Source organism: Perissodus microlepis, chromosome 6, assembly GCF_051167445.1.
Source record: "Perissodus microlepis isolate ML-2025 ecotype Zambia chromosome 6, ASM5116744v1, whole genome shotgun sequence".
NCBI classification, from domain to species: Eukaryota; Metazoa; Chordata; class Actinopteri; order Cichliformes; family Cichlidae; genus Perissodus; species Perissodus microlepis.
Window position 1 is genome coordinate 17,995,509 of NC_140466.1, and position 26,730 is coordinate 18,022,238.

The 26,730-nt window shown below is 39.2% G+C and overlaps 4 protein-coding genes across 5 annotated transcripts; 2 read left to right on the forward strand and 2 right to left on the reverse strand.

Moving 5' to 3' along the window:
* gtf2e2 (general transcription factor IIE, polypeptide 2, beta) lies at positions 1-13,737 on the forward strand. The gene is made up of 8 exons (XM_084931228.1): positions 1-194; positions 819-979; positions 9,288-9,367; positions 9,841-9,948; positions 10,355-10,537; positions 10,665-10,758; positions 12,104-12,219; positions 12,384-13,737. Exons 2-8 carry the CDS (start codon positions 820-822, stop codon positions 12,501-12,503), a joined length of 861 nt encoding a protein of 286 aa, XP_084787354.1. The 5' UTR covers positions 1-194; position 819; the 3' UTR covers positions 12,504-13,737.
* On the reverse strand, positions 3,946-8,515 carry smim18 (small integral membrane protein 18). Its single transcript, XM_084931230.1, has 2 exons — positions 8,228-8,515; positions 3,946-5,989 (listed from the first exon to the last, which is right to left on the reverse strand). The coding sequence occupies exon 2, from the start codon at positions 5,982-5,984 to the stop codon at positions 5,661-5,663; it is 324 nt and encodes a 107-aa protein (XP_084787356.1). The 5' UTR covers positions 5,985-5,989; positions 8,228-8,515; the 3' UTR covers positions 3,946-5,660.
* On the reverse strand, positions 13,175-17,345 carry LOC146385476 (dynactin subunit 6-like). The gene is made up of 8 exons (XM_084931229.1): positions 17,240-17,345; positions 15,305-15,393; positions 15,041-15,105; positions 14,807-14,912; positions 14,611-14,696; positions 14,453-14,500; positions 14,207-14,349; positions 13,175-13,618 (listed from the first exon to the last, which is right to left on the reverse strand). The coding sequence occupies exons 1-8, from the start codon at positions 17,243-17,245 to the stop codon at positions 13,526-13,528; spliced, it is 636 nt and encodes a 211-aa protein (XP_084787355.1). The 5' UTR covers positions 17,246-17,345; the 3' UTR covers positions 13,175-13,525.
* Positions 16,074-25,846, forward strand: hgsnat (heparan-alpha-glucosaminide N-acetyltransferase). 2 transcript variants are annotated; one of them, XM_084931226.1, is made up of 18 exons: positions 16,078-16,499; positions 17,320-17,435; positions 17,539-17,675; positions 17,809-17,927; positions 18,006-18,075; positions 18,938-19,007; positions 19,214-19,314; positions 19,602-19,678; positions 19,820-19,850; positions 20,231-20,391; positions 20,541-20,656; positions 20,794-20,915; positions 21,076-21,202; positions 21,393-21,479; positions 21,615-21,692; positions 21,866-21,936; positions 23,027-23,139; positions 23,383-25,846. In XM_084931226.1, exons 1-18 carry the CDS (start codon positions 16,322-16,324, stop codon positions 23,562-23,564), a joined length of 1,956 nt encoding a protein of 651 aa, XP_084787352.1. In that variant the 5' UTR covers positions 16,078-16,321; the 3' UTR covers positions 23,565-25,846. The 2 variants fall into 2 exon arrangements, with proteins under 2 accessions (XP_084787351.1, XP_084787352.1); XM_084931225.1 differs by having other exon boundaries at positions 16,074-16,499; positions 21,393-21,692.
* The last annotated feature ends 884 nt before the right edge of the window (positions 25,847-26,730 follow it).

The following is a 26,730-nucleotide window of genomic DNA, read 5'->3' on the forward strand; positions in this document are numbered from 1 at the left end:
TCAATACCGGAAAAATCGAACTAGAAACGGAAGTGCAGCATGAGTTTACAAGTTTACTTGTGTTGTCTCCGAAAGAACGACAAAAAACAGTGATTCGGTGGAGGACGCATTCTGTTTTACATCTACAGCATATAGTTAGTGCTCTTGGACTAACCCTCTTCTTTCTCTGAGTGAGAACAGGAACAAAGTGTCAGGTAATGTTGAATTAATCGGGATGCTAACGCTAGGTTAACTACTAAGCTTCTGGTACAGTGTTTTGCTACGTTTGTTTATTTATCCTGGTTTCCCCATAATACTCAGTAACGTTCGCTTATGAACATAATGTTAGTTGTAGTTATTATGGGATTTACATGATCACAAAGTCAACTGAAAGCCGTTTGTAATCGGAATTGAAAATAAACTAGCTATTGTTAGCTAGTTTAACTAGCTTTATATTTGTGGCTCTGGGGTAATGACTGTTTTCCCTCTAACGCCATTTAATTCTAAAAAATTTAAGAACTATGGTTCGTCTCCGAACAGTATTTGGCTGTATGACTTTTCAGCTTAGTTTTTTTTTTTTTTTTTTTTTTAATATGTCAGTTGTTTTGTTGGTATCGGGAAAAAACCGTTTCTTGATGGCTTTATTACAAAAAGATAAACCAGGTGACAGCTCATAAGTCCCTGAAGCTAAAGGCCACCAAAGGTTCTTGCTACTTACACGTATACTTACATATATTAAGAATGTGATTCCTTGAATCCATCAAAATGAGCTTTGTTGTTTTGCCTTTTGTTAAATGAATCTTCTTTTTTTTTTTAAAAAAAAAAAATCTTTCAAACAGGATGGATCCTGCTCTACTGAGAGAAAGGGAGCTTTTTAAGAAAAGGGCACTTTCCACCCCAACTGTAGAGAAGAGACAGGCTGCGTCAGACTCTGGATCACACAAAAAGAAGAAACCCAAAGTTGACAAGGAGAGCTCCTCTAGTTCCAAACTCAGTAGTGGTAGGTGAAAAATATTTTCTTGAAAAGGATGATGTTTGTTGCTGTAAACCACTTATTCTTGTTTATTAGTGTTTTAATGTCTCTATAGGTTCACATCCCCACTGGCTAGCATCTGTAGATATACAGGGAGTGCAGAATTATTAGGCAAGTTGTATTTTTGAGGAATAATTTTATTATTGAACAACAACCATGTTCTCAATGAACCCACAAAACTCATTAATATCAAAGCTGAATGTTTTTGGAAGTAGTTTTTAGTTTGTTTTTAGTTTTAGCTATTTTAGGGGGATATCTGTGTGTGCAGGTGACTATTACTGTGCATAATTATTAGGCAACTTAACAAAAAACAAATATATACCCATTTCAATGATTTTTTTTTACCTATGAAACAAATATAACATCTCCACATTCACAAATATACATTTCTGACATTCAAAAACAAAACAAAAACAAATCAGTGACCAATATAGCCACCTTTCTTTGCAAGGACACTCAAAAGCCTGCCATCCATGGATTCTGTCAGTGTTTTGATCTGTTCACCATCAACATTGCGTGCAGCAGCAACCACAGCCTCCCAGACACTGTTCAGAGAGGTGTACTGTTTTCCCTCCTTGTAAATCTCACATTTGATGATGGACCACAGGTTCTCAATGGGGTTCAGATCAGGTGAACAAGGAGGCCATGTCATTAGTTTTTCTTCTTTTATACCCTTTCTTGCCAGCCACGCTGTGGAGTACTTGGACGCGTGTGATGGAGCATTGTCCTGCATGAAAATCATGTTTTTCTTGAAGGATGCAGACTTCTTCCTGTACCACTGCTTGAAGAAGGTGTCTTCCAGAAACTGGCAGTAGGACTGGGAGTTGAGCTTGACTCCATCCTCAACCCGAAAAGGCCCCACAAGCTCATCTTTGATGATACCAGCCCAAACCAGTACTCCACCTCCACCTTGCTGGCGTCTGAGTCGGACTGGAGCTCTCTGCCCTTTACCAATCCAGCCACGGGCCCATCCATCTGGCCCATCAAGACTCACTCTCATTTCATCAGTCCATAAAACCTTAGAAAAATCAGTCTTGAGATATTTCTTGGCCCAGTCTTGACGTTTCAGCTTGTGTGTCTTGTTCAGTGGTGGTCGTCTTTCAGCCTTTCTTACCTTGGCCATGTCTCTGAGTATTGCACACCTTGTGCTTTTGGGCACTCCAGTGATGTTGCAGCTCTGAAATATGGCCAAACTGGTGGCAAGTGGCATCTTGGCAGCTGCACGCTTGACTTTTCTCAGTTCATGGGCAGTTATTTTGCACCTTGGTTTTTCCACACGCTTCTTGCGACCCTGTTGACTATTTTGAATGAAACGCTTGATTGTTCGATGATCACGCTTCAGAAGCTTTGCAATTTTGAGACTGCTGCATCCCTCTGCAAGATATCTCACTATTTTTGACTTTTCTGAGCCTGTCAAGTCCTTCTTTTGACCCATTTTGCCAAAGGAAAGGACGTTGCCTAATAATTATGCACACATGATATAGGGTGTTGATGTCATTAGACCACACCCCTTCTCATTACAGAGATGCACATCACCTAATATGCTTAATTGGTAGTAGGCTTTCGAGCCTATACAGCTTGGAGTAAGACAACATGCATGAAGAGGATGATGTGGACAAAATACTCATTTGCCTAATAATTCTGCACTCCCTGTATGTTGGCAAGTAGGAGATGCATCGACTGACTGGCCAGGGACTGGATTCTGCAGATTTCCAGTGCTTAGCTCCGCCCAGTGACTGGCCAGTCAGTCTCCCATATAACGGATTGTATAGCGGTGTAGGCAAATATTCACATGCACTCTCACAGCCTGACATGGTGTTAGTGTGGAAGCGTCTCACTGTGAGTGAAGAGACAAAGTTCACCAAAGTACACTGTAGGGGTACCAGCGAGAAAACATTGATAAACAAGAAATCTAATTAGACATTTAAATATGAAAAGGGAATGTGGCTAACGCTAAAGTTTCACAAAGCTCAGAGCCAGACACAAATGAGCACCCTCAGTATGGCTCAAAGCAACTATGAGGGAAAATTATGGAGACGAGTGAATAAAAAAAACAACAACTAAAAACGTTTTCTATTGATTATTTGAAGATCACCTTATTTTCCGTTGTTTCAGAAAATCCTGTAACTTAATACGATTTGGGGAAATAAATATTAATAATTTCTTTAATGGAAAACATATTTTTAAATGAAGAAAAGTAGATTTTTGTTTATCTGTGCCATTAGTTATAGTTCTTTGAAAATCAAAATCTATTCGCAACATAAGAGGCTTATTCTGTACAATTGGATTGCTCATATTTGGACACCAAAACAATTTTCACACATCCAGCTGGTTAATATCTAATCAAAGGCCTAAATATGCACCAATGCTAGTTGCTTTAGTTTTGAATAAAATAATCTCATCTCATCAGTATATAGCTTTTTATATTATGAAAGTCTAACATCCAAGACAAGTGAACCAAAAGACATTTTAGAGCGGATGAAGGAACTTTCAACTGGGTCGATACTCAAAATTAATCTGCCCTAAAGACTTGATAGTAAATTGAGGATCCATGTAATTAAAGTTGTGCATGTCAGTTTACTGTGATTCAACAAGACAACCAAGACACTGGAATAATACACTCTCCTGGTTGTTATTTCTAATAAGAAAGAACCTTACTTCACAGGTTAAATTAATCAGGTGACGATCTTTTCTCATTCTAAATCCTTAGCTTAACCCAAAAAACTAGAATTCTTACTGCTCAGTCAAATTTAGATAAAAGAAAATTGGATTACAAGTGATACTTATGACACTTTTGCATTTAAAATGTTCTTTCAGATGAATTAAAGCAACACGCATAAATATATATACAACATAAGAATTGTGAGCAGTGGCCTCTTGGCATCCCTTCGAAATTGCAACGTCACTCCATATACTCTTAAAGAAAAAGCTACTTCTGTTAACAGAAAAGTGAGTCAGCTTTTATTAGGCATTTTGTGGTAAGGCATGAAATTACACATAGTGCTCAATATAACATTTTACCGTACATCACTGTGCAGCATGCGAACTTGTCATGAGATAATGTTGCAGTGCTAAACATGTTGACAACACTGGCTTACAATTTACTGAAGAACACCAGCTTTATCCTAAGCAATGATTTCATCTGACTAGGCTTGATCAACAGATATTGTTGTAATAAGATTTGGACGGCAATTTCAGAAACAGCATGTCTCGAAGAAGCTCACTGCATCCAGTAGGTCACAAAAAAAGCACTCACACAGTAGTTGTTTTTTCTGAACAGGTTTTTTTTTTAACACCCATATAGCAGGGTAAGAAAATGCTTTTTTCCCCAACGTTTTTTTTCCCATGCAACTTAATAATCAGTTTCCAAAATAATCAAACTAAGAAAATGCTCATTTAATGCAACACATTCTGCCACAGCCTATATTAAAGTCCCCATGTCATGCCCCTTAACAAGCCCATGAATGTATTTTAGTGGTGTACCAGGATAAGATTATTTACAGGGTTTCGTCCAGGAAAACTGTTCGACCCAAAGGCAGAGTGTTCATAACAATTAAGCATTACACTTTATTGATGTAGCACTAGCCACCCTCTATTTGACATGGATAAAAGAGCTGAGCTGCTTGTGTAGCATCGTACACTGGCAGGCAGAAGAGGCAGATCTGGAGAAACGAGGAGTTTATTTCACGTCTATATCAGCAGAAAATAACTGAATAACAATTTGCCTCATTTATATATGATGAAGAGTAACCTTAAGAGATGCATCAGCTAACTATTGTCTTGGTGCTTAGGACTAGCTGAGTCATCAGCTTAGACTTTGTGTGTCCCATGCTTGTAAAACACACGGACATGCATGCATTAGTTTTGTTATACTGTACACTGCTGCAGCACCTCTTTTACCCTTTGTTTTGCTCATGTCTCTTTCAATGTAATGTAAAGTAGAGCCGTAGTCTTTAGCTTGTTTTTGTCAGCCAGTGTTGCTTTTGTGAGGACCTAAGCTATGCAGAGGAGTGGGTGGAAAATGGCTTAAAAATAGTATATGGTTTATGGTAACAGGCTGTTTATGACTATTTTATTGAGATTATTTGCTTACACCTGAAAAAGAATATTATGTAAATGAGAACTGCTGTATTGGAAATTCTGCAGTATTAGATAGAATACAATTTCTGTGAGCAAGAGATGAGTACAGAAGCTCTAGCTGTATTAGCACTAAACATAGGGGATTTTCTGTTGTTCTGGCAACATTCCCATAAAAATAAAGGCAATGTTTTCTCACTAATAAGTTATTTGAAATGGGCTTCGAATAAAGTTGTAGGGAATAATTCAAAGGGCATAATATGGGTACTTTAAGTAGTGGAAATTTGTGTTTTTAAGCCATGTTATAAATACTCAGGTGATCTTCTTTTCTTCTGGGAGTATTTCAGAAGTGAAATATGGCTTTCGGGGTCTGCGGTTGATGTGGGAAGATACATTTATATCGTTCAGTCACCAGCTTTCACCTCTAATTGTGAACAACTGAATTACTTTGAGTGTTTTGGGGGGTTTTTGGGAGTTCATTTTTGCAAACATCTTAGTCAGTAGTGTGGTCCTGTCCAAATGAGTAACAATATCCAAATTCCTATTATTCTTTACTTCGTCCTTGTTGCCACTATACCACCTCAGTGTGGGATTCTGGCTCCTTGCACATGCTACTCATAAGCTTGCTGCAGCTTCCCGGCCCTTCCTCCTGTAGCTGGTGGTGTGTTTTCCCTTTGGCGCAGCACCCACAGTCCAGCAGCTCATAGAGCACAGCCAACGCTGCCAAGGACAGGACGGTGAGAATAAAAAGAAGAAGGATGACGAAACAGGCCACATTCCAGCCATCATGAAATGGGTAGACTTCCTGGACCTGAAAGGAGACGAGGGACAGAGGGACTCCCTCTTCTCGCAGTGGGAGATTGTTTGGATGAACAGTAGCTGTGATGTTGGTCATGATTTCTGGTTGGAAACAATAAGACACAAGGAAAAAAAGATTGTTAATGCTTATGACAATGTTTGGGTCTTGGTTTTACTGCAGATCAAATTTCAAAATGAAAGCAGCGGTTGTTAAATTCGTGTTTTCATGGTGTGAGGCTGATTAAAAAATGACAGTAATGGGAGAATTTGTCTTCAGGGCATAACACATTTTGATGCAATGCTTTTAACCAGATGTGCCTGGCTCTATTCCAGGATTTTTTGAAGCATTTGCTCCTGATTATTGTGATAATTAAAAACAAAACTAAAACTCATTATCTTTGTGATACTGATATTGAAAAAAGAATTTGTTCCACTCGAGACAGCAGGCAGACATGGAAACTCATTTACTCTCATAAAACTATCAAATACTCTTATAGGTAATTTGTTGTAATGAATGTAACGCTTCGTTATCAGTCACGAAGGGGATCATGTTGTAAAAAGATAAATTGCTTTGTATGTATGTAAACAAAACCTAGTCTACATCTCTCATTACAGACATATTTTTTTGTGTGAAATGAGAAGATGGTGTATTATTAGAGCACAGGTTATATTGCAAAACACCAGAAACCCTACTGAGGCCATCTGCTCAGGACAAAAATAGCCTTAAAAGGCTGGTAATAAAGGATGGCTGTGTAGAGAACTGTGCCATCTATGCTTGGTGTGCAGCTCTTTGGCCACAATGCCTTATACAAATGTAGTAACGGAACTGTAATAAAATAATGAACTTAAGAGATCCTTCAAGTGCACATTTGCCTCACTTCAGCTGTTCTTTCCCATTTTTAGCCAACACCTACCATTTTAAAATCCTCGGGGCACACTGTGGAGTGTCTCTGCCCACACAGCCATGCACAAAAGTGCACATACATGCTCTTAACACACACTTGTATGCAGACAATCACAGACATTTGTGCATGAAATATTGAGGCGAAGGCAGATGACCCAGTTGTAGGAGAGGGGCGTAAGTGCATCTCTTTCCACCATCTCTTCCTTTAGAGATTTAATAAGGCTAAATGTGTGCACACACATGCCATCGTGCATAGACTTGTGTTGTTTTAATATGACTTGTTTGTGTGTTTAATTTAGTGGGTTTGTAACTTGAGTCTCAGGTGTCCTGGGAACTTAAATGTGAAAAAGCTTAGTGGCTTGTCCTGGTGAGACATTTTCATTGGTTGCTTCATCTTAGTCTGAAATTCTCTTGACACCTGATGGAAGTGCATGTAAGAATAGAAATTGGACATTCAAAGTCCATGCAGTGTGCATCAGTGTGCAATTGAGAGTAGTCAAGGTAATTGTCATTTGAGATCACAGGCAGCACGTGACTGCTGGACAGGCTGTCTCCTTTATTATGCTCTACATGTGAGGAAGGGCAGCTTTGAACATTGCCCTCACCAGATTCTCCCCACTTTGTCTGGAAGTTGTGTGTACAGTATGGGTTTTGTGTTGTTTTCTTTTGCGTTGAATCAACTGTTTTGATCCTGTTGTTACAAACCCAGCTCCTAATATCAGTTTCACCTCAACTCATGGCTTTACAACAACCTCTGTTACTAATTTATACCCCCCTTTCACCCTCCTTTCTTTTGTCAGAGCAATTATACAGACAGGGACAGATTGACTCCTGTATCTGTTATCACTCACCAAAACAGCCCCACCCCAGCCAGGCTCTGAAGGTGTTGTAGAACTGGAGGTTCCTCTCTACACAGTGGCTCTCTCTCTCTCTCTCACACACACACACACACACACACACACACACACACACACACACACACACACACACACACACACACACTCTCCTAATGCCCCTGGCTGGCTCCTCACAGCACTCAGTCCCTCATTGATTTGTCTTGAGTCATGCATTTAAACAAACACATACATGATATCCATAAGTACACACAGACAGGTTCTGATGCTTGGTATTCAAGTGGGTAGAAAGCAGACAGATCCATGTATATTTAATCCACTGTTTGCTTATACAGTCTAAATGTTGTAATTCCTACGCAAAAGGACCTGGCTTTGTAAATACATCCACTGCATTTAAAGATGCATGACTTCATCCTGCAAATATTAGAACGCTCTAAAAAAATCCTCATATTCATATCTTCATAGTGAAAACCCAGTGCAGCCTGTAGCCTGTAGCTTAAATTTATGTTGTGGATTATTATGATCTGTTGATGTCACGCACATTATTCAGAGGATGGTGTTCAGAAAAACATGCAGACTCACCTGTGTGTCTGGCTCAGTTTTTAGAAGATGTAAGCCGACAAATGTCTCTCCTCTTTTTGGTGCTCCACCTATCTCTTTCGTTTACACTCTTTCCCTCCTCCACATTCACTCTTCAACCTGCTTTCCTCCTCAGTGCTCCCGTGCACTTTCAGTCGCTCTCCTCCACCGCCACTCCTTGCAGCTCTTCATGTCTCAGCTGAACAGCACAGGATTGTCTACATCATTGGCTCCTTTCTATTAGCCCTGCCTCTGCACCATTCGTTAGCTGGTCTGTCACAGTTTCACCGTCCTGCCTACTGTGCAGCTCAAAGCAACAGAAGCTCCCGCCTACACAATGAATCATTCATGAATCAGTGTCTGTTTTCAGCTTTGATTGGTGAATGCCGAGTCCAGACCTCAGTCAGTCTCTGAGGGGAGCAGCATTATTGGACTCCAGCAGAGAATAGGACCAGCTGGCCGGACTTCAAGTCAAACTAAATCAGATTGGCTTGATATATGACTTGTGTAGTATTTTAATGTTGCAAACATTTAAATCTGCCACATTTTTGCACTGCGTGACGTGTTTCTGTGTTACCCAAAATACATACCCTGCAGCTGTAAATACTCACTAGCTTCCTGGAGTGTTACTTTGTATCTGGAAGTAGTCCCCGGCATTAACTCTTGTATGAGTCAGGTTTGCTTAAAACCTGAATTAGCCTCAATGTCATTGTGTTCCTTTGACCTGTTTCAGATGATAGCGTCTTCAATAGGAACAAATGAAGGCTGACAGGCAAAATAGAGAGTGGCAAACAAATGCATTGTTTGCTTCTGTCTTTTCACTGAATATTGACAATAAGAAAATGTCAAATAATGAATGCAGTTAGGATTTTAATGACCTCATTAAACACTCGCTGCTCATTTGACAGGAGCTGACATGACAGTAGTCAATTATCTGAAATACATTTTCAGCAAAGTGTTCTTGCACAAATATGTCAGTCCATGTAGTTCTCAAATCTCACTGTACATTCAGTATTGCGATAATAAATTGGTTAAACTTAAATGTTGTTGTTTTTTTCCACAGAATCTAATGGCAGCTTCAACATTAAGACGAGCTCTGGGTACAAGTTTGGTTGCCTGGCCAAGATAGTAAATTACATGAAGGTAATGAGGATTTTGAAGGGGACATTAAAACCTTTTTTTTCAGCAGCACCAACACAAATATTAAGATTTTATCTTTTCACCAAACTGTTTAATAATAAAGCTTGACATTTGTCTGTTGTAAAACATGAGTGAGTCATTTGTGCCCGCTGGGTTAACATTTGGTCCCCAGTCTTTCTTTTGGTATGTTAACAGCTTGTTTATCATGCTGTGGCTCTGCAAACAGGCAGCCAGGCCTTGTCACACTAGCTGTTTGACTCATTCCTCTGTGAAGAACTCACACTCATATTGACAGATTTTCCTGTTAAATGTGTGCATTTGTGCCACCTGTTGAATGCACAGTTCTAAATCCTGTAAAATTACTGTAGATGTTTGCCTAAAATCTTCTCCATAGTGCAGAAAATAAGAGGGCTGTGAATATTGTTTTGTGTGTGTGTGTTTACCTAATGTCTGCTTTTCTGTCCTTAATCTCTCAGACGAGGCATCAGAATGGGGACACGCACTTCCTGACCTTAGATGAGATTCTTGATGAGACCAAACTTCTTGACATAAGCATGAAGCAGAAACAGTGGCTCATGAATGAGGTGCTTTTGTGCTATTTTTAATGCCATACCTCTATCTTTTATTGTCAGTAGTACTAAGGTCAATTGCGTTTTCTCTGAGCAATTTCTTTTACGAGTCTCACCTTAAATCTACACAATACTTGTTTTTTCCCCTCAAGCTAATTTGTAAGTTATTCTCATCCAAACATATTCGGTATGTTGCAAAAGAAAAAAGCCATTGAAAGTAAGTGATGAGAAATTAAGATGATAATACATCGTATGCCATTAAGCCATCTTTTTACATTGGAAGGCTACACTTACCGAAGAAGAAAAAGCTACTGTACTATTTGTTTAGTCTTTTCAAGGTGTCAGTTTTTATTATATTTTATTTTTTATTGGAGGGGGGTTATATATAATCTTGTGCTTTACTTTCACCTACCAATCTCAGGCCTTGGTCAGCAATCCAAAAATTGAAGTCCGGGATGGAACCTATGGCTTCAAGCCTAAATACAACCTGAAGGACAAGAAAGCCTTACTGAGGCTGCTGGACAAGCACGACCAACTGGGCCTGGGAGGAGTCTTACTAGAAGATGTAGAGGAAGGGCTGCCCAATTCAGCCAAGGCCATCAAGGTATTAAACATTATTCAGTTTTTAGTGAAGCATGTATCACCACTAAGATGCCACTCGGTGATGAGCGAACACTGTGGCAACTAAACAATTAAAGCATGGAAAAGACTTCTTGTGTGATCGTTCACAGGCTTTGGGGGATCAGATCATCTTTGTCACAAGACCAGACAAGAAAAAGATCTTGTTCTACAACGACAAGCATTGCCAGTTTGCGGTAGATGAAGGTGAGTATTGGTATATCGGTATTGGTCTATCCGTAAATTGTACGGTGACATGGCTTCCTCTTTCTCTGTGTATCCGTCTTTGACCTAAACTGACTATTATGCATGCTATGCATACCCAGTTGGCCCTCACTCTGCATTTATTTCATGTAAGAATTTTCCAAGTGTGAAATTATCACCATAGAGATAAAAAAAAAAAAAAAAAAAAAATGGATGTAGCTTATAAGTAATAAGCTAGTGAATTGTCTGAAAACCTGCATTCTAACTGAATGCCACCAGATGGCGATAGCTGTGGTTGCAAAAAGACTATCAGTCCTATAGAACAGCGGTCCCCAACCTTTTTTGCACCATGTTTATGCCCGACAATATTTTCATGGACCGGCCTTTAAGGTGTCGCGGATAAATACAACAAAATAAAACTAGTACCGGTACCGAAAAAAATAACATTTATTCATAACACACGTGAAAAGACCCAGGAAAACCGAGTAAACGATAAAAACGATAACAAAATAACGCTGAAAACCGATTAAAAACCCTGAAAACTATACATTTCACACCTGAGCCTCAACTCTCGCGGCCCGGTACCAAACGACTCATGGACCGGTACCGGTCCGAGGCCCGGGGGTTGGGGACCGCTGCTATAGAAGTCGAACTGAAATCAGCTAAAACTCTGTGAACATTTTCTTGTTGTTTATGGATTCAGTTATACTATGACTAAATTTTAATCATATTAAATCAAAAAAGTATATTTTGTAAATCCTGGTCAAACTGTATTTCAAAACGGAGGATTATCCTTGGTACACAACCCCACACTCATTGGCTAACCACTTGTGTGACCAACAACCAAGGTCCAGAAATTCTCAAGGCTACATGCTTCAAACCGGTGGGCAATCTCACAATAGCTACGTTTATGCTATCAATTTTGACTTGGGTAAGTTGTTAATTGAATTAACATCAACATCAAGGAAGTCTTCGTCATACATTTTCGCGAGTTAGAACTGGAACATTCATAATGATCTGAATTTCTGTCCTCTGATGTTACTTGTGGTCCATGTTGGGGGTACAGCATGCTTTATATTGCCTTTGTCTGCAAATTAAGCTATAACGTTTTTGCCAAATTTCAATGCTATTTGGAGAGGTGGAGCATGTGCAAAGTGAAAACCAATTTGGCTTTGACGAAGATTCAGGCAACTTTACTTCAACTGTGAAATGAAATGTTTGTTGTATTAGATCTATATCAGAAGTGTTTTGTAAAACTCATATTGTGCATTTCATTCAGGTCTGTGACTTGTTTGGTTAGTTAAGATTATGTGTCCGGCTCTTCAAGTGTAGCTGCTTTCAATGTCAGAATTTCAGAAGCTGTGGAGGAGTGTTCCAGTTGACTCTATAGATGAGGACAAGATTGAAGAGTACCTGAAGAAACAAGGCATTTCCTCCATGCAAGAAACGGGACCAAAGAAAGTGGTCAGTGTCTTTTTTTTATTCTTTTATTTATGTATGTGTGTGTGTGTGAGATTTGTTTGTGATTTGTTAGAAAGAAATAAGAAAGTCTTTAATATGCAGTTCTTACGGTTACACCTGTTCAAGGAAATGAATGAGAGCTGATTATCTTTCTGTGCTCTTCACAGTTACCAATTCAAAAGAGAAAGAAGCCAGCCGGACCGAGGAAGAGAAACTTCAAGACGCACAACAACCATTTGGCTGGATTACTGGAGGATTACTCAGATGGCGTGCCTGTAAAGAAGTGAAATATATTCATTCAGTCCCATATGTAACACAGAAATGCATGGAGATGGTTATTCTAGACTCACTATAACATAAAAACTGCTGATGAATGTTATTTCAAAAAATTAGCTGTTTTTCTCCCCCCTTTCTTTGCATTCCTCTCAACAATCTCTGGTTTTACGTTACATGGAGTCAGTAGTTGCTGTGTTGTGGAAACCTTTTGAGTATAAGTCAGTGAAGGACATGAATACGTGGATCATTGGGATAGCTGGCGCCCTCACCAATTAAAGGGGAAACCACAACTTTACTGTTAAAGTAAATAAGGTTGAATTGTGTAGCTTTCTTTCATATTGTTTGTATATATTTAGTATAGTGTGTGGAAGGTTTTTATTTGAATGGTTAGCAATGGTTATGCTTTTGTAATAACTGCAAAAAACAGCCTTGTGTTGTGCAGTGTATCTCATCACACTGAAAACTCATCCAGCAGGAAATGTCTTCAGCTTTGTGGAACTTAAAATATTTAAATGCGTTTTACTTTGCAACACCGTGATATAGTGGTTTAAGAAATATTAGCATTTTTGAACCAACTCAAATAAATTATACTGCTACACAAAACTGCTTTGATTAGATCAATAAGTTGGCATTGTAAGTGTCAACATTATGCGTTTAAAAAAAGTCAACATTTGAATCCATCTAAATATTTAAAATGTTTCATTTATTGTTAGTGTAAATTCTTTATCAGAATGGCAGAAATTACCTTCTACAACTTAATGATAAAAATACTGGTAACTGCCATCATAAGAAATGAGCAAATCTAGTACAGCTTGTGTACCTTATAAGTTAATCGTAAAAAACAAAAGGTACATCGGCATAGCAGGAGAAAGATGAGAAGCTTAATCTTCTGTTGCAGATCAGAGTAGAAAATATCAGTAATTGAAGAGCAAAAACAGGGTAGGTACATAACTATATACATTCATGCTTTCTTCCAGCAGGATCTAGTTAAACATTGATATTCTCTGCATGTCAAAAGGTATAAAGTGTAATTTTAGCTAGCAGCATGGCCTGCTTTAACAGTTTTCTTCAAATGGTGGTAGTTTGGCAAGATCTTCATCAGAAAATCGAGCTGAAGAGTCTGTGGCTGAAATGAGATAACAGACATGATGAGCATAATGCACAAAAGTTTTCTCTGCACACAAACTTTTAAACAAGTGGGCATGTATGAAAATCTTACATAAAAACATTAAATATGAAATGTCACTTCAGTGTTTTCTTGGTGAATGTGACGGAAATGAGAGAAACTGAATATTTTACACATTTTCAGACAGTCTGTTGATGCTGAGTTTTTGCCCATGGTGTTACTGTGTTTCTCAGCTCTAATGCTGAATGCTTAAAAACAATTATTTGCATCATAAATGTGACCCAAATCCATATGAAACTCAAGTGTGGCTAACGTAGCATTTGTCTTGCACTTGTACGAAATGCTCAGAGTTGTAAAATATTAAAAACTTTCTATATAGATCCCAGATACAAGTTAGAGGGAGAATTAGTTTTAAAAATCTGAATCTAATAAAACATCAGATTTTTAGTTTCATCAGGAAAACATACATGTGATTAGCCCACTTGGAAGCTCAAAATATAATGCCTTGATATTCAATTTGCAATGCTAATGCTACATCTAGGTTATTTGTCTACACTGACGATGTTTTCCAGTCACAGATCTCCATACCTGGGGTCTCTCAGTCTGCACCCTCCTCATACATCCAGAGCCGTAGATGACCGTGTTCTCGGGTATGACCTCACAAGTGTTGACCTGACAGAAGGCTCCAATTATACAGCCACTGGTGAGGATTACATTCCTGCCAACATCCGCTAGTCAACAAAAAAAGATATTTGGTAACGTGAGTGGCTTCATTGAAATTATACAGACTTGAACACTCACTGAAAGCCAAAGAAACGGAAGGCAATATCCCACCTTTAGATTCAATCACATTGTTGTCTCCAATTTTTAAAGCTTGCGATACTGTTTGTTGTCAGTTGAGGCAAAACATGATTTTTTTTACAAAGATTTATTATGTTACAATTTAAAAATCATATATGGAGCAGTACTGGCCAGATTAGATAAAAGGATACCACAGCCAACTTCAAAGACGTTGTTGATACCGATGGTCATTGTTTTTGGTTCCACCTCAGAATCAGGTGTAATATTTTCTGGGTAACTGTGGGGAAGATCACACAAGCTCGCATGTAAGAACAGTGACAGATCACCAGAGATGGTCAACGATGGTTAACCTAGTGGAAAACATGGTACACCGAGGCCTTAGATAACCTGTTAATGATCAGAGCTTGCTCTTCAATCAAGTTGCCTTCTCCGATGACAATGGGTCCTGCCTCAGCAATGATGCGAGCTTTTGGGTGGACCACGGTCCTGGCGCCTGGAGAAACAGAGGTGCAGCAAGTAATCAAGCACAGTGATAACAGCCATTCAACTCCTGCCTTGGGACTGATCTGCTGTGAGAGAAAAGCAAGTTTTCTGAACTCCGATTACTGGGCATAGTCTTACCTATGGTAACGTCTCCTCGGATTTCGCTTTCAACACAAACCACGGCTCCAGCTGCTATCTTGACACTGCAACAGAAACGAGAAATGTTTTTGTACATGCTAGCTAACGCTGCTAGCTAGCTACTTCATTGAGCTGTCTTAACTGGCCACATCAGCATCTTCAATTCGCTGTAACTAATTCTTCTTTACTTCTATTATTTATTCTAATGGATTTTATGCTTAGCTACGCCGCTAAAAGTCATGTTCGCAATAATGTACACATTACCTCTTCTGAGCATTTTGTTTGTCTGCCATTGTGAACGATGAAGTCCGATGGGAGGCACCGCTGAGCCACTCGATCATCGATTTAGAGTCCTTGACGTTTCAGCGTACGTACAAGCGTAAAGGGAGAAAAAAGAACAACAAAACCCAAACTTATTTATGTGTAATTTTTTATATAGCTTATTTTTTTCTCTCTGTTGAAAGTGTTTCCTGGCTTATGGAGTTTTCAGATTGTGGAAATGTGTACAGATCTCCATATATTTAGACAGACAATATCTAATTTTTATATTTAAACATAAAATGTAGGAACAATTTCAATGTTTCTTGTTACAGCTTTACTTTTCTTTTTTCACACAATTAAATGATTTGATCACATTTTATTCACATTTATTACAAAAAAAACCCCACTGAAAACAAATGTTTAAACTGAGACATTGTGATAAGATCAGGAATTATATACTCATTTCTTATCTTGTCCATCTTGGTTATTCCCAACGAAAATCTCAACATCTTTAGCTCTTTCACCTCCATCTCAGCCTCCTGTGTTTTTGTCAGTGCCACCGTCTCCAAACATACATCATGCTACCTGCTCACATAGATCACAATATCATCTCCAAACACCATTGTCCACAGACTCCAGCTTGGCCTGATCTATCAGCCCATCACCACTGCAAACAAAAAGGGGTTCAGAGCCGATCCTTCATGTAGTCCCACCCCCACCTGGAAGCCACCTGTCATTCCTACGGCATACCTCACCACTATCTCGCTGTCCTCATACATGTCCTGCATCACCCTCACATATTTCTCTCTGGCACTCCTGACTTCCTCATCCAGTACCACAGTTTTATTGGGAATACTGTGTCATATTCGACTTTAGTGCCAATCGCAAACATGAATATGTGCAATAACCATTCCATTACCTAACAATTATCGGGGTAGTAGAACAGGTATGGTACTTTGGCTCTTCTCGCTCCCACTAGAGTGCCAAAACAAGTACACGGATCGGAAGTAACCCTTTGCCATGGCAAAAAGGAAGCTTAAGAAAAACAATACATATCACTCGTCTTCAGTAGCATCGGTGAAACCAAAGAGCCAGAAAGAAATGGCACAAACGGAGAAAAGTGCCACTTTTGCCCTTGCTGCTGTTGCTTTGGTCGTGGCTGTTTGCGTGGCACCACTAGCAGCTGAAATATCTTTGTGTAAGTATCCTGAACTGAAAAAAGTAAACGCAGGAGACTACTGCTACCAGGTTAGCAAGCTAGCGAGCAAGCTAATGTTTAGCAGTGTTTTACACCAACTGCCGTATTTGTTGAAATTATATTACAGCAGCAGTGGTTATGGGTTTTTTGACGATAGCTGAAGGTTTACTCCAACAAACAAGCGGTTTAAATGTTTAATTATTAACCTGCTATCGAGCGGCTAACTGTAAAACGGTATCAACCGAAAACAGCTGATAATGGAAAAGTGAGCTTCAGCGGTTTGAACTTCCCTCTCGGTGGTAAATTAGGGATTAATGCAGCATGTGACCACTGGCTCTATCACATGCTTTCTCCCTCCAGACGCTAGCTTTAGCTTTCTGGCTGTAGCTTGCTGTCAAACTGGGTTTCTTCGCTACCGCACACTGGTATGGAGTAGGTTTGTGGTCCTTAGCATCGGCTGTGGTCGATAGATTTGAGACAAATTACAGAAAGATGGCTTCTTGTGTCGCGTATTAAAACGAAAAGCATCACGACCACCCGTTATTAGTTCTCTGACTTGTTTGATAACATTTGTGCAACCGGGAAAGATGAGATTATTTTGCACGTTTGTGCATTTTGATCGAATAATAACCAGCGTAATGGCATGCACACTGTTATGGTTTTCCGATGATTTTAATTACATGAATAGCGGCTTGGGTGGGGTCACCAATAGAAAACCGTATACTGTAGCATCGTCGTACCTTCATATGCAGAAAATTGATGTGTTGCTGGGTTTCAACTGATCTGCACAATGCCTGCTGCGCTTTCTTACTCACTCTAGCTGATATACATCATCATAAGCACCTGTCCCTGAAGATGGATGAGGCACAGCTGACGGTCAACAATGAGTTGTCATATGAGGTGCAGGTGTCTTGGATGTCACAGCGCTGCTACCAGGTGGGCTCACAAGTGCCAGATATTTCCCCTCATTTGATTCTGTTTCTGTGTGGTTTAAGTTCAATAATGTTCTAATCTTGGCTTCTGCTCTCTCGCCTGTTAGTGTTTGTACCAGCAGCTAGGGGTGGTACCTGCAGGGCTTGACCCTGGTCAGCCCAGTTCAGTAAACTTTGTTGTAAGCACACAGCATGAAATAACACTGCAGATCAACAGCACACCTATCGAGCTGGAGCTCTGCAAGTACGTTTACGAATATGGTCGTGTTTCCAACTTACAAATAGAACAACACTCTGGTTATATAAAATTAAGGATCAGTGTTTGGCTTATTTGTTGATGACATAAATCTTTTTCCTTTGTTTTTTTAAATTCACAGAATTCCTTTCCACTTTGGCGAGCATGGTAACTACTCTCTGTGGGTGAAAACCCTGAACGCATCTTTTGGAGTCAACTGCTCTGTAGTTACTGATAAGGACCCTGTGAATAGCTACATACGTGAGTGTCTCACACAGAGAAAAATATTTTATTTTAACTAATAATTAATATACATTTAATTAATATCTCTCCACACAGCGATCTTGGTTGCTTTTCTCATCTATGCTCTCCTGGCCTTGGTGTTTGCCATTGGAAAAAAGGTTTGGGGGTAAGCCTGATTTTTGTTTTGATGTTCATTCAGTAAATTTCAATATAAAGAAGTGGATATTTTTTGAATGATTTGAAAATGTTGAGAGTAAGCACTGCAGATGCATCAGAAAGAGATGCTCTGTGTCTTTGTGGAAGTATCCTCTGGAAAGAGGAGGACGTCAGTAGAAGCGAGACAGAAAATGTGTGTTTTCCATTGTTGAGCCATTACGAGCAGAGATAGTGAAGGTAGATGAGTGTAAATATCTGGAATCAACCACCTAGCAATTAGAAACTGCATAAGAGAGGTGAGTACGGACAGGGTGGAGTGGGCGGAGACAAGTGTCAGGAATGATTGCTAACTGAAACATAGCAACAAGAGTGAAAGGGAAGATTTACAAGATGACAGTGAGACCTGCTATGATGTATGGTTTGGAGAGAGTGACACTGACAAAAAGACAGAGTTGAAAATGATCAGATTTTCAGTGGAAGCGACCGCGATGGACACGATGATTAGAAATGATTAAATCAGAGGGAAAGCTCAGGCTGAGTGTTTTAAAAACAAAGTTAGAGAGGCAAGGCTGAGAGTGTTTGTGCAGAGGAGGAATTGTGGATATTTGTGATGCTGAATGATGCTTCCAGGCAGGAAGAGAACGTTCATGGATGTAGTGAAAGAGGAGATGCAGAGGAGGATGCTAGGAACAGGGTGAGATGGAGGCAGATGATCCACTCTGGCGACCTCTAAAGGGACCAGCTGAAAGAGGAAGAAGAAGAATGTTTTTCCAGTCTTGTCTCTCTCTGAAGCACACAGTCTCGAGAGTCAACTGAGCTTGTTTGTACTCCAAAAAAACCCTCAATCAAGATCTTGATTGTTTCTTGTCCAGGCTTGATGCAGTAAGAGGTCTGGTCCTCCGACTTGGGAGTTCCATGGAAACAGAGAGACTCATCAATTCTGTGAGTGTTCTGCAATCGTTTGGCCTTGTTTAATTATGAGTGCTTTAGTGACAATGAAATAAGAACCCAGATAGTTTTAATATAGCAGATTTACAGTTACTGATCTGCTTCTATCCTGTGTGTTTTTGTCTTAATAATAAATCAGGTGATAAATCTATACTTCCAGTAGAATTATGTTAATATCCAGCTTTGACTTCATCATCCAGGAACTGGGCCCCACTCGGGTAGTGCCGCCAGTCACTGATAACATCCTCCCTCCCCCGCTAACGAGCAGCAAGAGGCTTCGATCTTTGGATACATTCAGAGGGTAGCTTCCTGACCCCACCCTCGCTCTTGTGCCTCCAGCTTAGTGTCCTCATTGTCTTATTTATCATTATACTGTATCATATGTTTGTTTGTTTTTTATTACAGTGTGGTAGGTGACACTGAATTTGTCCCTTATTAATCAACCACCACCAGCAGTATTAAATCTAGATCCAGTGCTTTGATGTTTTCATATTTTTGCCTATTTTTATTCATCAATTAATATAAATAAACATGTACTCCTAGCTTGATGCTTTTCAGTAAATGTGGCATTTTCTGTGTTTCTGTCAGTATCTCCTTGGTCATTATGGTGTTTGTGAACTATGGAGGGGGGCGATACTGGTTCTTCAGACATGAAAGCTGGAATGGTAAGCCCAGTGTGGTTTCTTTGTTTAGTTTTTTTTAGCCATGTTGCAGTTTCCTCATTATTTACAGATCTTTGCAGCTCTCCTTGGTATTTGCAATGTTGTTGATTTTAAACCAGGCCTTCCCCATTTCTCATCTTGCAGGCCTTACTGTTGCCGACCTAGTCTTCCCTTGGTAAGCTTAATTTAAAGATTCTTATAAAAAGTTGTCTTATATGCAGTTGGATTGTCTTTATTTGTACTCGCACGTTAATATAAATGTGCAGTATTTATATTAATGTGTATTTTTATTTTATAATAGTGATAGAATTATCTTCAGAAGGATTACAGGGACCATTAACAAATTCTGGTCCAGTTACATAGTTGAATGTGAACAAGAAATAAAGGGTGTTTTCTTTAAAGTGGTCACTGGACTAAAAGGGGCTTTAAAATTGTATAAAAAAGGAAAATCAAACAGAATGAATAAAAAAAATAGAAATAATAAAGTTCCATTTGTTCCCTCAGCAAATCTTTTAAGTATAGAACCAGCGCTCATTTTGTCCCTTCTTCCACCAGGTTTGTGTTCATAATGGGCACATCCATCGCACTCTCCATCAATGCCTTGCTGCGTGCAGGCGCGACCCGTTGCTCATTGCTCAGAAAAGCTGTGTGGCGGAGCTTGCAGCTCTTCATCATTGGTGTCCTAGTCATCAACCCAAACTACTGCCAGGGAGCGTGTAAGTATGAACTCCGTCTTTACAGCAGTATTCCAAGCTCTTTAGGTGGATGATTAAACCATATACTATAATACTGTTTCAAACTTTGAACTTATGTGGTTATTTATTTTCATTTGCATTTTTATTGCGTGTTTACATCTTCTCCACAGTGGCTTGGGAAAACTTGCGGATCCCAGGTGTGTTGCAGCGCCTCGCCTGGTCATATCTGGCCGTAGCTTGCTTGGATTTACTGGTGGCCAGAGGACAACTTGACGTCCTCCCAGTGGTCAGCCTTGTTTTTTTTGTTTTTTTTTTTCATCTGCATTGTTTAACAGTCTGTGTTGTTTTATGCTAAATAGGTTTATGTTAAATTTGTGTTTAAGGGAAGGAGATGTGTTTAATGGAGTGGGTTTTATTTTCCAGGATGCGTGGTGGTCCCCAGCTATTGATTTCTTGCTGTATTGGCCAGCCTGGCTGTGTGTGATTCTTCTAGAAGTACTCTGGCTCTTCCTCACATTTCAACTTCCTGTGCCAGACTGCCCAACGTAAGTCAAAGACAGTGAAGTGTAGTGCTTCATTATGTTGCGTAAGTTTTTGCAATAATTGAACTTTTAGCAGTAAGTGCTAATAAACTGGAATTTCTAACCTTCCTCTTGGTGCAGTGCTACATTAACAACACTGACTACACTAATTTCTTTGGTACAGAGGTTATCTGGGTCCAGGTGGGATTGGGGACATGGGGCTGTATGTGAACTGCACCGGTGGAGCTGCTGGTTTCATTGACCGCTTGCTTCTGGGAGAAAAGCACACGTACCAGAATCCATCATCAAGGGTTTGTAACCACCAAAACATCCCAAATATAGCTTCATGATAGTCTTTTGTAACTTGAAATGTTAAGGTTATTTTAATGTGTCAGATTTCTCTCCAATGGGCACGTACACACTTGTTAACCCCAATAATGCAAACACTGATAGACTGCATCTGATGTTGATAAAAATCAATCAGTTTACATTTTATTTCAGGTGATTTATGCAACTCGTATACCGTATGATCCAGAAGGTGTTCTTGGCAGCATCAACTCTATCCTCATGGCCTTTCTGGGATTACAGGTTTGTAATTTATATTTGTCTGGTGTTGGCCTCCTTTTGTTTCTTGTTTATTCAAATAAAGATATAAAACAGTTTGAAAGGTTAAAGGAAGTAAATGGTTGGCTTTCATTCTTTTTGTATTTTAATTGTCCTCAGGCAGGGAAAATAATCTTGCACTACAGAGAACGCCCCAAAAGTATTATGTCGAGGTTCCTCATATGGGGTCTTTTACTGGTAAGCACATTGTTTTGATTGATTAATTGAATCTTTATTTTGAACATGTTGAAAAAGTACAACAACATAGAATTAAAAAGAGACAAACAAACACAGCAAACAGAGAGAGCGAGATCTATATAAAGTCATTTTTGCGTCCATGATTGAATAATAAAATGTCTTCTGTCATTCAGGGTGTCGTATCAGCATTTCTAACCAAATGTTCCACAGACCAGGGTTTCATTCCTGTCAACAAAAACTTGTGGTAAGGGCCATGTTTTATTTATATCTACAGTTAGAACTACATTTACTCAAGCAATGGGCACTTTGGGAAATTCTAATTAAATATTTTGGAAACTGCTGCAAAATAAGCAGCACTAGTAATATTTTTAAGTTTGGCAAACGTTAGATTTTATAGTCTTTTCCCACTTAAAATGCGTAAAATATTTTATACAGCTATAATAGAATACCTAATGTCACATAATTTGTGTTATGACTAGGTTTTCCACATTTGCTCTCCACTCCAGCATCTTACGTTCTCACAACTTTGTGGCCACAGGATTGTGAAATCAGACAAAAGAGAAGTTGTAGAATATCTCATAAAAAATGGAAACCAATCAAATATACAGCAATACCCTTGGCAAATATTTAAAGTGGTCTATCAAGCCAATATAGAGTTTATTTACATAGCCCAAAATCACCTTAGACATAACGGGCTGTACCAGTAAAACTCATGCATAAATAGTTATAAACATCGAGATTACACACTCTCTGACGTGCATAGTTACATTAGAGAGTTAAACATTAAAGGTATCCAGGAGTGCATAAACTGAATGAAAAACGGCATGTTTTTAGATGTGATTTTAAGTTAAAAAAATTGGCAGACCTTCAGCTGGTGCAGTGCTGATAAATATCTTTTTTTCGCCCTTTTTTGAAGTCCTGTCCTGTCTGGACGATTTTGCAATCAGAATTATGATCTGAATCCACTGTTGCGCGCCAAGAACATTTTGTTTTTCCCGGATCAGCTCTATAAATCATCTACATGATCCTCTTGTTCAGGGTTTATCTGTTTATTTCTGCCTTTGTATTCGTGTTATTTCATTTATTACATTATATGTGGTATACAGTATGACAATGACTAAGGCTGGACAGGCAGGTGGGAAACAAATGGGGGGAGACATAATAAAAGGATGGAGTACAAATAGTCTTTGTCATAAAATGAGGGTGGAAAGCTGCAATAACGACCTCCAGGAGCCAGAGGCAGACAGAGATGGACATTGACATTGACACAAGCACCCTGATGCTGCATAGCATATAAATGTTTTTTAAAAAATGTCTTAATATTTCACTTCTAGGTCTCTGTCTTACGTGACAACACTGGCCTGCTTTGCCTTTGTGCTCCTAATGCTGATCTACTACATAGTGGATGTAAATAAGTGGTGGTCAGGGGCACCTTTCTACTATCCTGGTGAGCATTAGAATCACACAAAAACTTAATAGACAGTTTTTGCCTAAGACAGCTTTTGATTGCACAGTTACAGTTGTACTTTTGGGGTTTGATGTGAATGTGGAAGTCTGCTCTGTCACAGTGTGAATTAGTATGGTCCGTCTTGTAATTGGAAATATAATCTGCCAAATATTTATTTTCCTTGTGAATTTCTGTGTAGTCATTGTGTCCTCTACTTCACTCTCTCTTGTGTGTTTCATTAAGGTATGAACTCCATACTTGTGTACGTGGGCCACGAAGTGTTTGAGGACTACTTTCCCTTCCGCTGGCGCATGTCCAACAGCCAATCCCATGCTGAGCATCTCATTCAGAACCTTGTGGCCACTTCCTGTTGGGTCATCATCTCCTATTTGCTTTACAAAAAGAAGATTTTCTGGAAAATTTAAACACAGGACAGCAAAAGCACAGGACATTGTTTACATCATAGATGCTGGAGACACAACAAGAATGCATTTGGTTGGACACAGAATGCAGATTAATTATGTCAAGGTTGTATCATAATTATATGAATCTCTGTCTCTGATCATGTATGGGGTTTCTTTCATCACATAGCTATTCTGTTAGGTTATTTACCCTTTCTTTCTTTTTACATTTTTTCCATAAACTAGGGCTGTTCGATATAACGATATATATCGGATGACAATATAAAAACGTCTATCGTTTCATTTTACGCTATCGTTTGTTGCGTGGTGTCGCAAAATAAACTGTTTACGGCAATATTTTTTCATCGTTTTGATGGTCACTGTAGTGGCTATATTAATTTCTTAAAGTTCTCGCTTTCTCTTATATTTAATATAACCACACTACGGACGGACAAGCGCCTGTTTTTATGTGTTGTTGTTAGCAGCAATGACAGTAAAACCATCGCGTGTCCGCTTGTTTATTTTCCACATAAACCTTTCACAATAAAGCTCAAGATCCTGTTGAGACTTTTCAAAATAAACTGAATCACGTGAAAGAGTATGCAGAGTGTTTACGGATGAGAAGAAAAAAAGAGCCGTCAGGTGCTAAAAAATAAACCTTAGACTCAAACATTAGAACAGGCTTTTCCCCGCAGCACGCCGTGTAAGAAATACTCACAAAGAAAACGGCGGCCGTTACAACTTACGTCTAAAAATGTGTAGTTTCATGCATCGGTTAAAACACTCGACTCCAGCTACACGACGCCCAGCCGGAAACACTTCACGCAAGTCGAGATTCACAGAATTTACAGAAAATGTTAAATTTTTGTGATTCTTTTTTTCTTTTCTTTTCTTTTTTTTTTTTTTGGTGATTTATATCGTTATCGGGACGATAGATGTCTTATATCGGGATATGAGATTTTGGTCATATCGCACAGCCCTACCATAAACAGTTTGTTCAGTTATGCACCAGCAAAGTTATCCTTAGTGATTCAGGAAAAAAAAGTTGAAGAATAGTTTGGATTGCAAATACACCATCTTTAATGTGTAGTAGTTTACACATCCACCTACAAACCTGGTTGAATCCTGGCAGGAGACACAAGTATAATGGGGGTTGCATAAGGAAGGATAAAAATGTGCCAAATCAAATATGCGGAGCTACCACTATGGTAACCTCTTGTGAATAAGGAAGCAGCCCAAAGTAGCTTTAAATAAACTATTTTTGCTATACCAGCACATCTTAAATGGCAGAGTATTTAAGCAGGGTGTTGCAGTATTTCTTTAACAGGCCCTATTGACTTCTCTGTTGTCATGTGAAGTGCTGTGGTCTTACCCTGAAGGCTGACGTTAGGTTTTTGGGGTTTTTTTGCTTTTTATCAGGTGGACCCTAAAGGCAAAACATTTACCAACAATTCACTGTAATCTTTAAATTTTTTTTTTCCTGCTCTACATTTTAAGATGGAATTGGTGTTCAAATGAGGGGGATATCATAAGTAGATGCTTCATATATCCCATACCCCCACCCAGCACGTAGTGTCTGTGCTGCTCAGAGCGTAGCACTATAGCTAAAATGGAAATGCTCATGTTCATCGCTCCATTCTGTTTTGCGAATATAATGAATAACTGCTGGCTTCACTGTGCTCCTATTTTATGTACATCTCACAATCAATGTGGGTAACTGAGCAACCGACCAACCAAACATAAGAAAGACACGAGAAAAACCTCCAAACTGTTCTGATTTCCTTTTCTCTATTGCATTTAAGATGACCTGTCAGATTAAATAAGCTGCAAATGTTCAGGGGAGTTAAATGAGGGCATGTTAGCAATGTTATGTATTTGGTTTCATGTGGAAGCAGCACGTTGTTGTTTTTTTTTTTATGGTCTTCAAAAAACAGAAGTCACAGTGCTGCTATTTTTTGTGTGTTAGTGTTACATGTGCATTTTTTATCATCTTTAGTTTAATACTCCCCAAATTTTTTGCTGCTGTTTTGCCAAATGTGCTTTTTTTCCTTACACAGTAATCTGAAAAAGCACCATAAATATATTTGATGGAGTCTTATCATAAGACTGTTCCCATTACTCCCACCGTACTGGGTAAATGTGCTCACTGTTACGATTGGCAGTTGATAAAACATTTACCACCTGTTTTTGCAGAATCATCTGTTCAGTCTATAGAATATATTACTTCGATAAACTTTAATCTAATTTCTTTTATATACACTATTTGAAAATACATTTATATAATAAAATCTATATTTTAAAAAATAGTTCGAGATTGATTTCCTATAATGTGGTAATTTCTGTTCTATATGTGAAAGAATTCTAAACAAAAAAATGTCATATGGGGGATTTGTGTATGTTACGCCCCTAGTCTAGGCGTGTAGAGACGCACATAAGGTTGGAGGAGAGAGAGACAAATACCCGCCCTGGTTCCCAAGCCAAACATCCAAAACCAGTTGTGAGTAAAAAAAGGTGATTTTATTGAAGGTAATGAAGCATAGCTCCAGGGTGAACCCAGGCCAAAATAATAAACAAAACCAACTAAGTCCCACCAGAAAACTAACTAAACCCTAAGAAAGAAACAGAACAAACAAATGACAATCCTAACCCTCGCTCCCTAACCCGGAAAACAGGAGAAAACTGTTCCAAAGAAAAAGGCGGCTCACCCCTTCCGCTTCAGCCTAAGGGTGCCTAAACGCTAAGTTAATGCACCAGGAGCGGCTCTCACAGATCACGCTCACACAAATACACAGTAAAAGTATAGGCTGGAAACCAGGGTCAGGACCGCATCGGCTGCCAAGCTGCTCGCTCGCTCCACTCTCTCTCTCTCCGGCTGGAGCTGTCAGAGCGGCTTTTTGAACGTGGTCACCTGTTCCACGGTCCAATCAGCTGCTCGCTACTCTTCATTAGGGGAGGGACCTGCAAAGAGTCTTAAGCACAGTAAAGAGACACAGAACAAAACAGCCCACACAGTGTTCTTATGGCCACAGCCGTAACAGTGTAGCAACACAGTGACATGTCACAAAGAAAAAACAACAGTGGGTATCCACCACATGGCACTAGAGCAGCTTTAATGCTACAGGTCCTAAAACTCTACTTGAGAGCCATTCTTCCAAAAGATATTCCCTCATTTGGTGTTACAGTGGTGATG

Coding starts and splice junctions, on each gene's coding strand:
- gtf2e2 (XM_084931228.1), top strand. CDS start 820: ATGGATCCTGCTCTACTGAGAGAAAGGGAGCTTTTTAAGAAAAGGGCA. Junction 980..9,287: donor TAGTTCCAAACTCAGTAGTG/GTAGGTGAAAAA, acceptor TTTTTTCCACAG/AATCTAATGGCAGCTTCAAC. Junction 12,220..12,383: donor AAACGGGACCAAAGAAAGTG/GTCAGTGTCTTT, acceptor TGCTCTTCACAG/TTACCAATTCAAAAGAGAAA.
- smim18 (XM_084931230.1), bottom strand. CDS start 5,984: ATGACCAACATCACAGCTACTGTTCATCCAAACAATCTCCCACTGCGA.
- hgsnat (XM_084931225.1), top strand. CDS start 16,322: ATGGCAAAAAGGAAGCTTAAGAAAAACAATACATATCACTCGTCTTCA. Junction 19,679..19,819: donor CAGACATGAAAGCTGGAATG/GTAAGCCCAGTG, acceptor CTCATCTTGCAG/GCCTTACTGTTGCCGACCTA. Junction 21,203..21,392: donor ACCAGAATCCATCATCAAGG/GTTTGTAACCAC, acceptor ATTTTATTTCAG/GTGATTTATGCAACTCGTAT.
- LOC146385476 (XM_084931229.1), bottom strand. Junction 14,913..15,040: donor CCGAGGAGACGTTACCATAG/GTAAGACTATGC, acceptor CTGTTTCTCCAG/GCGCCAGGACCGTGGTCCAC. Junction 14,350..14,452: donor CAATGTGATTGAATCTAAAG/GTGGGATATTGC, acceptor TTTGTTGACTAG/CGGATGTTGGCAGGAATGTA.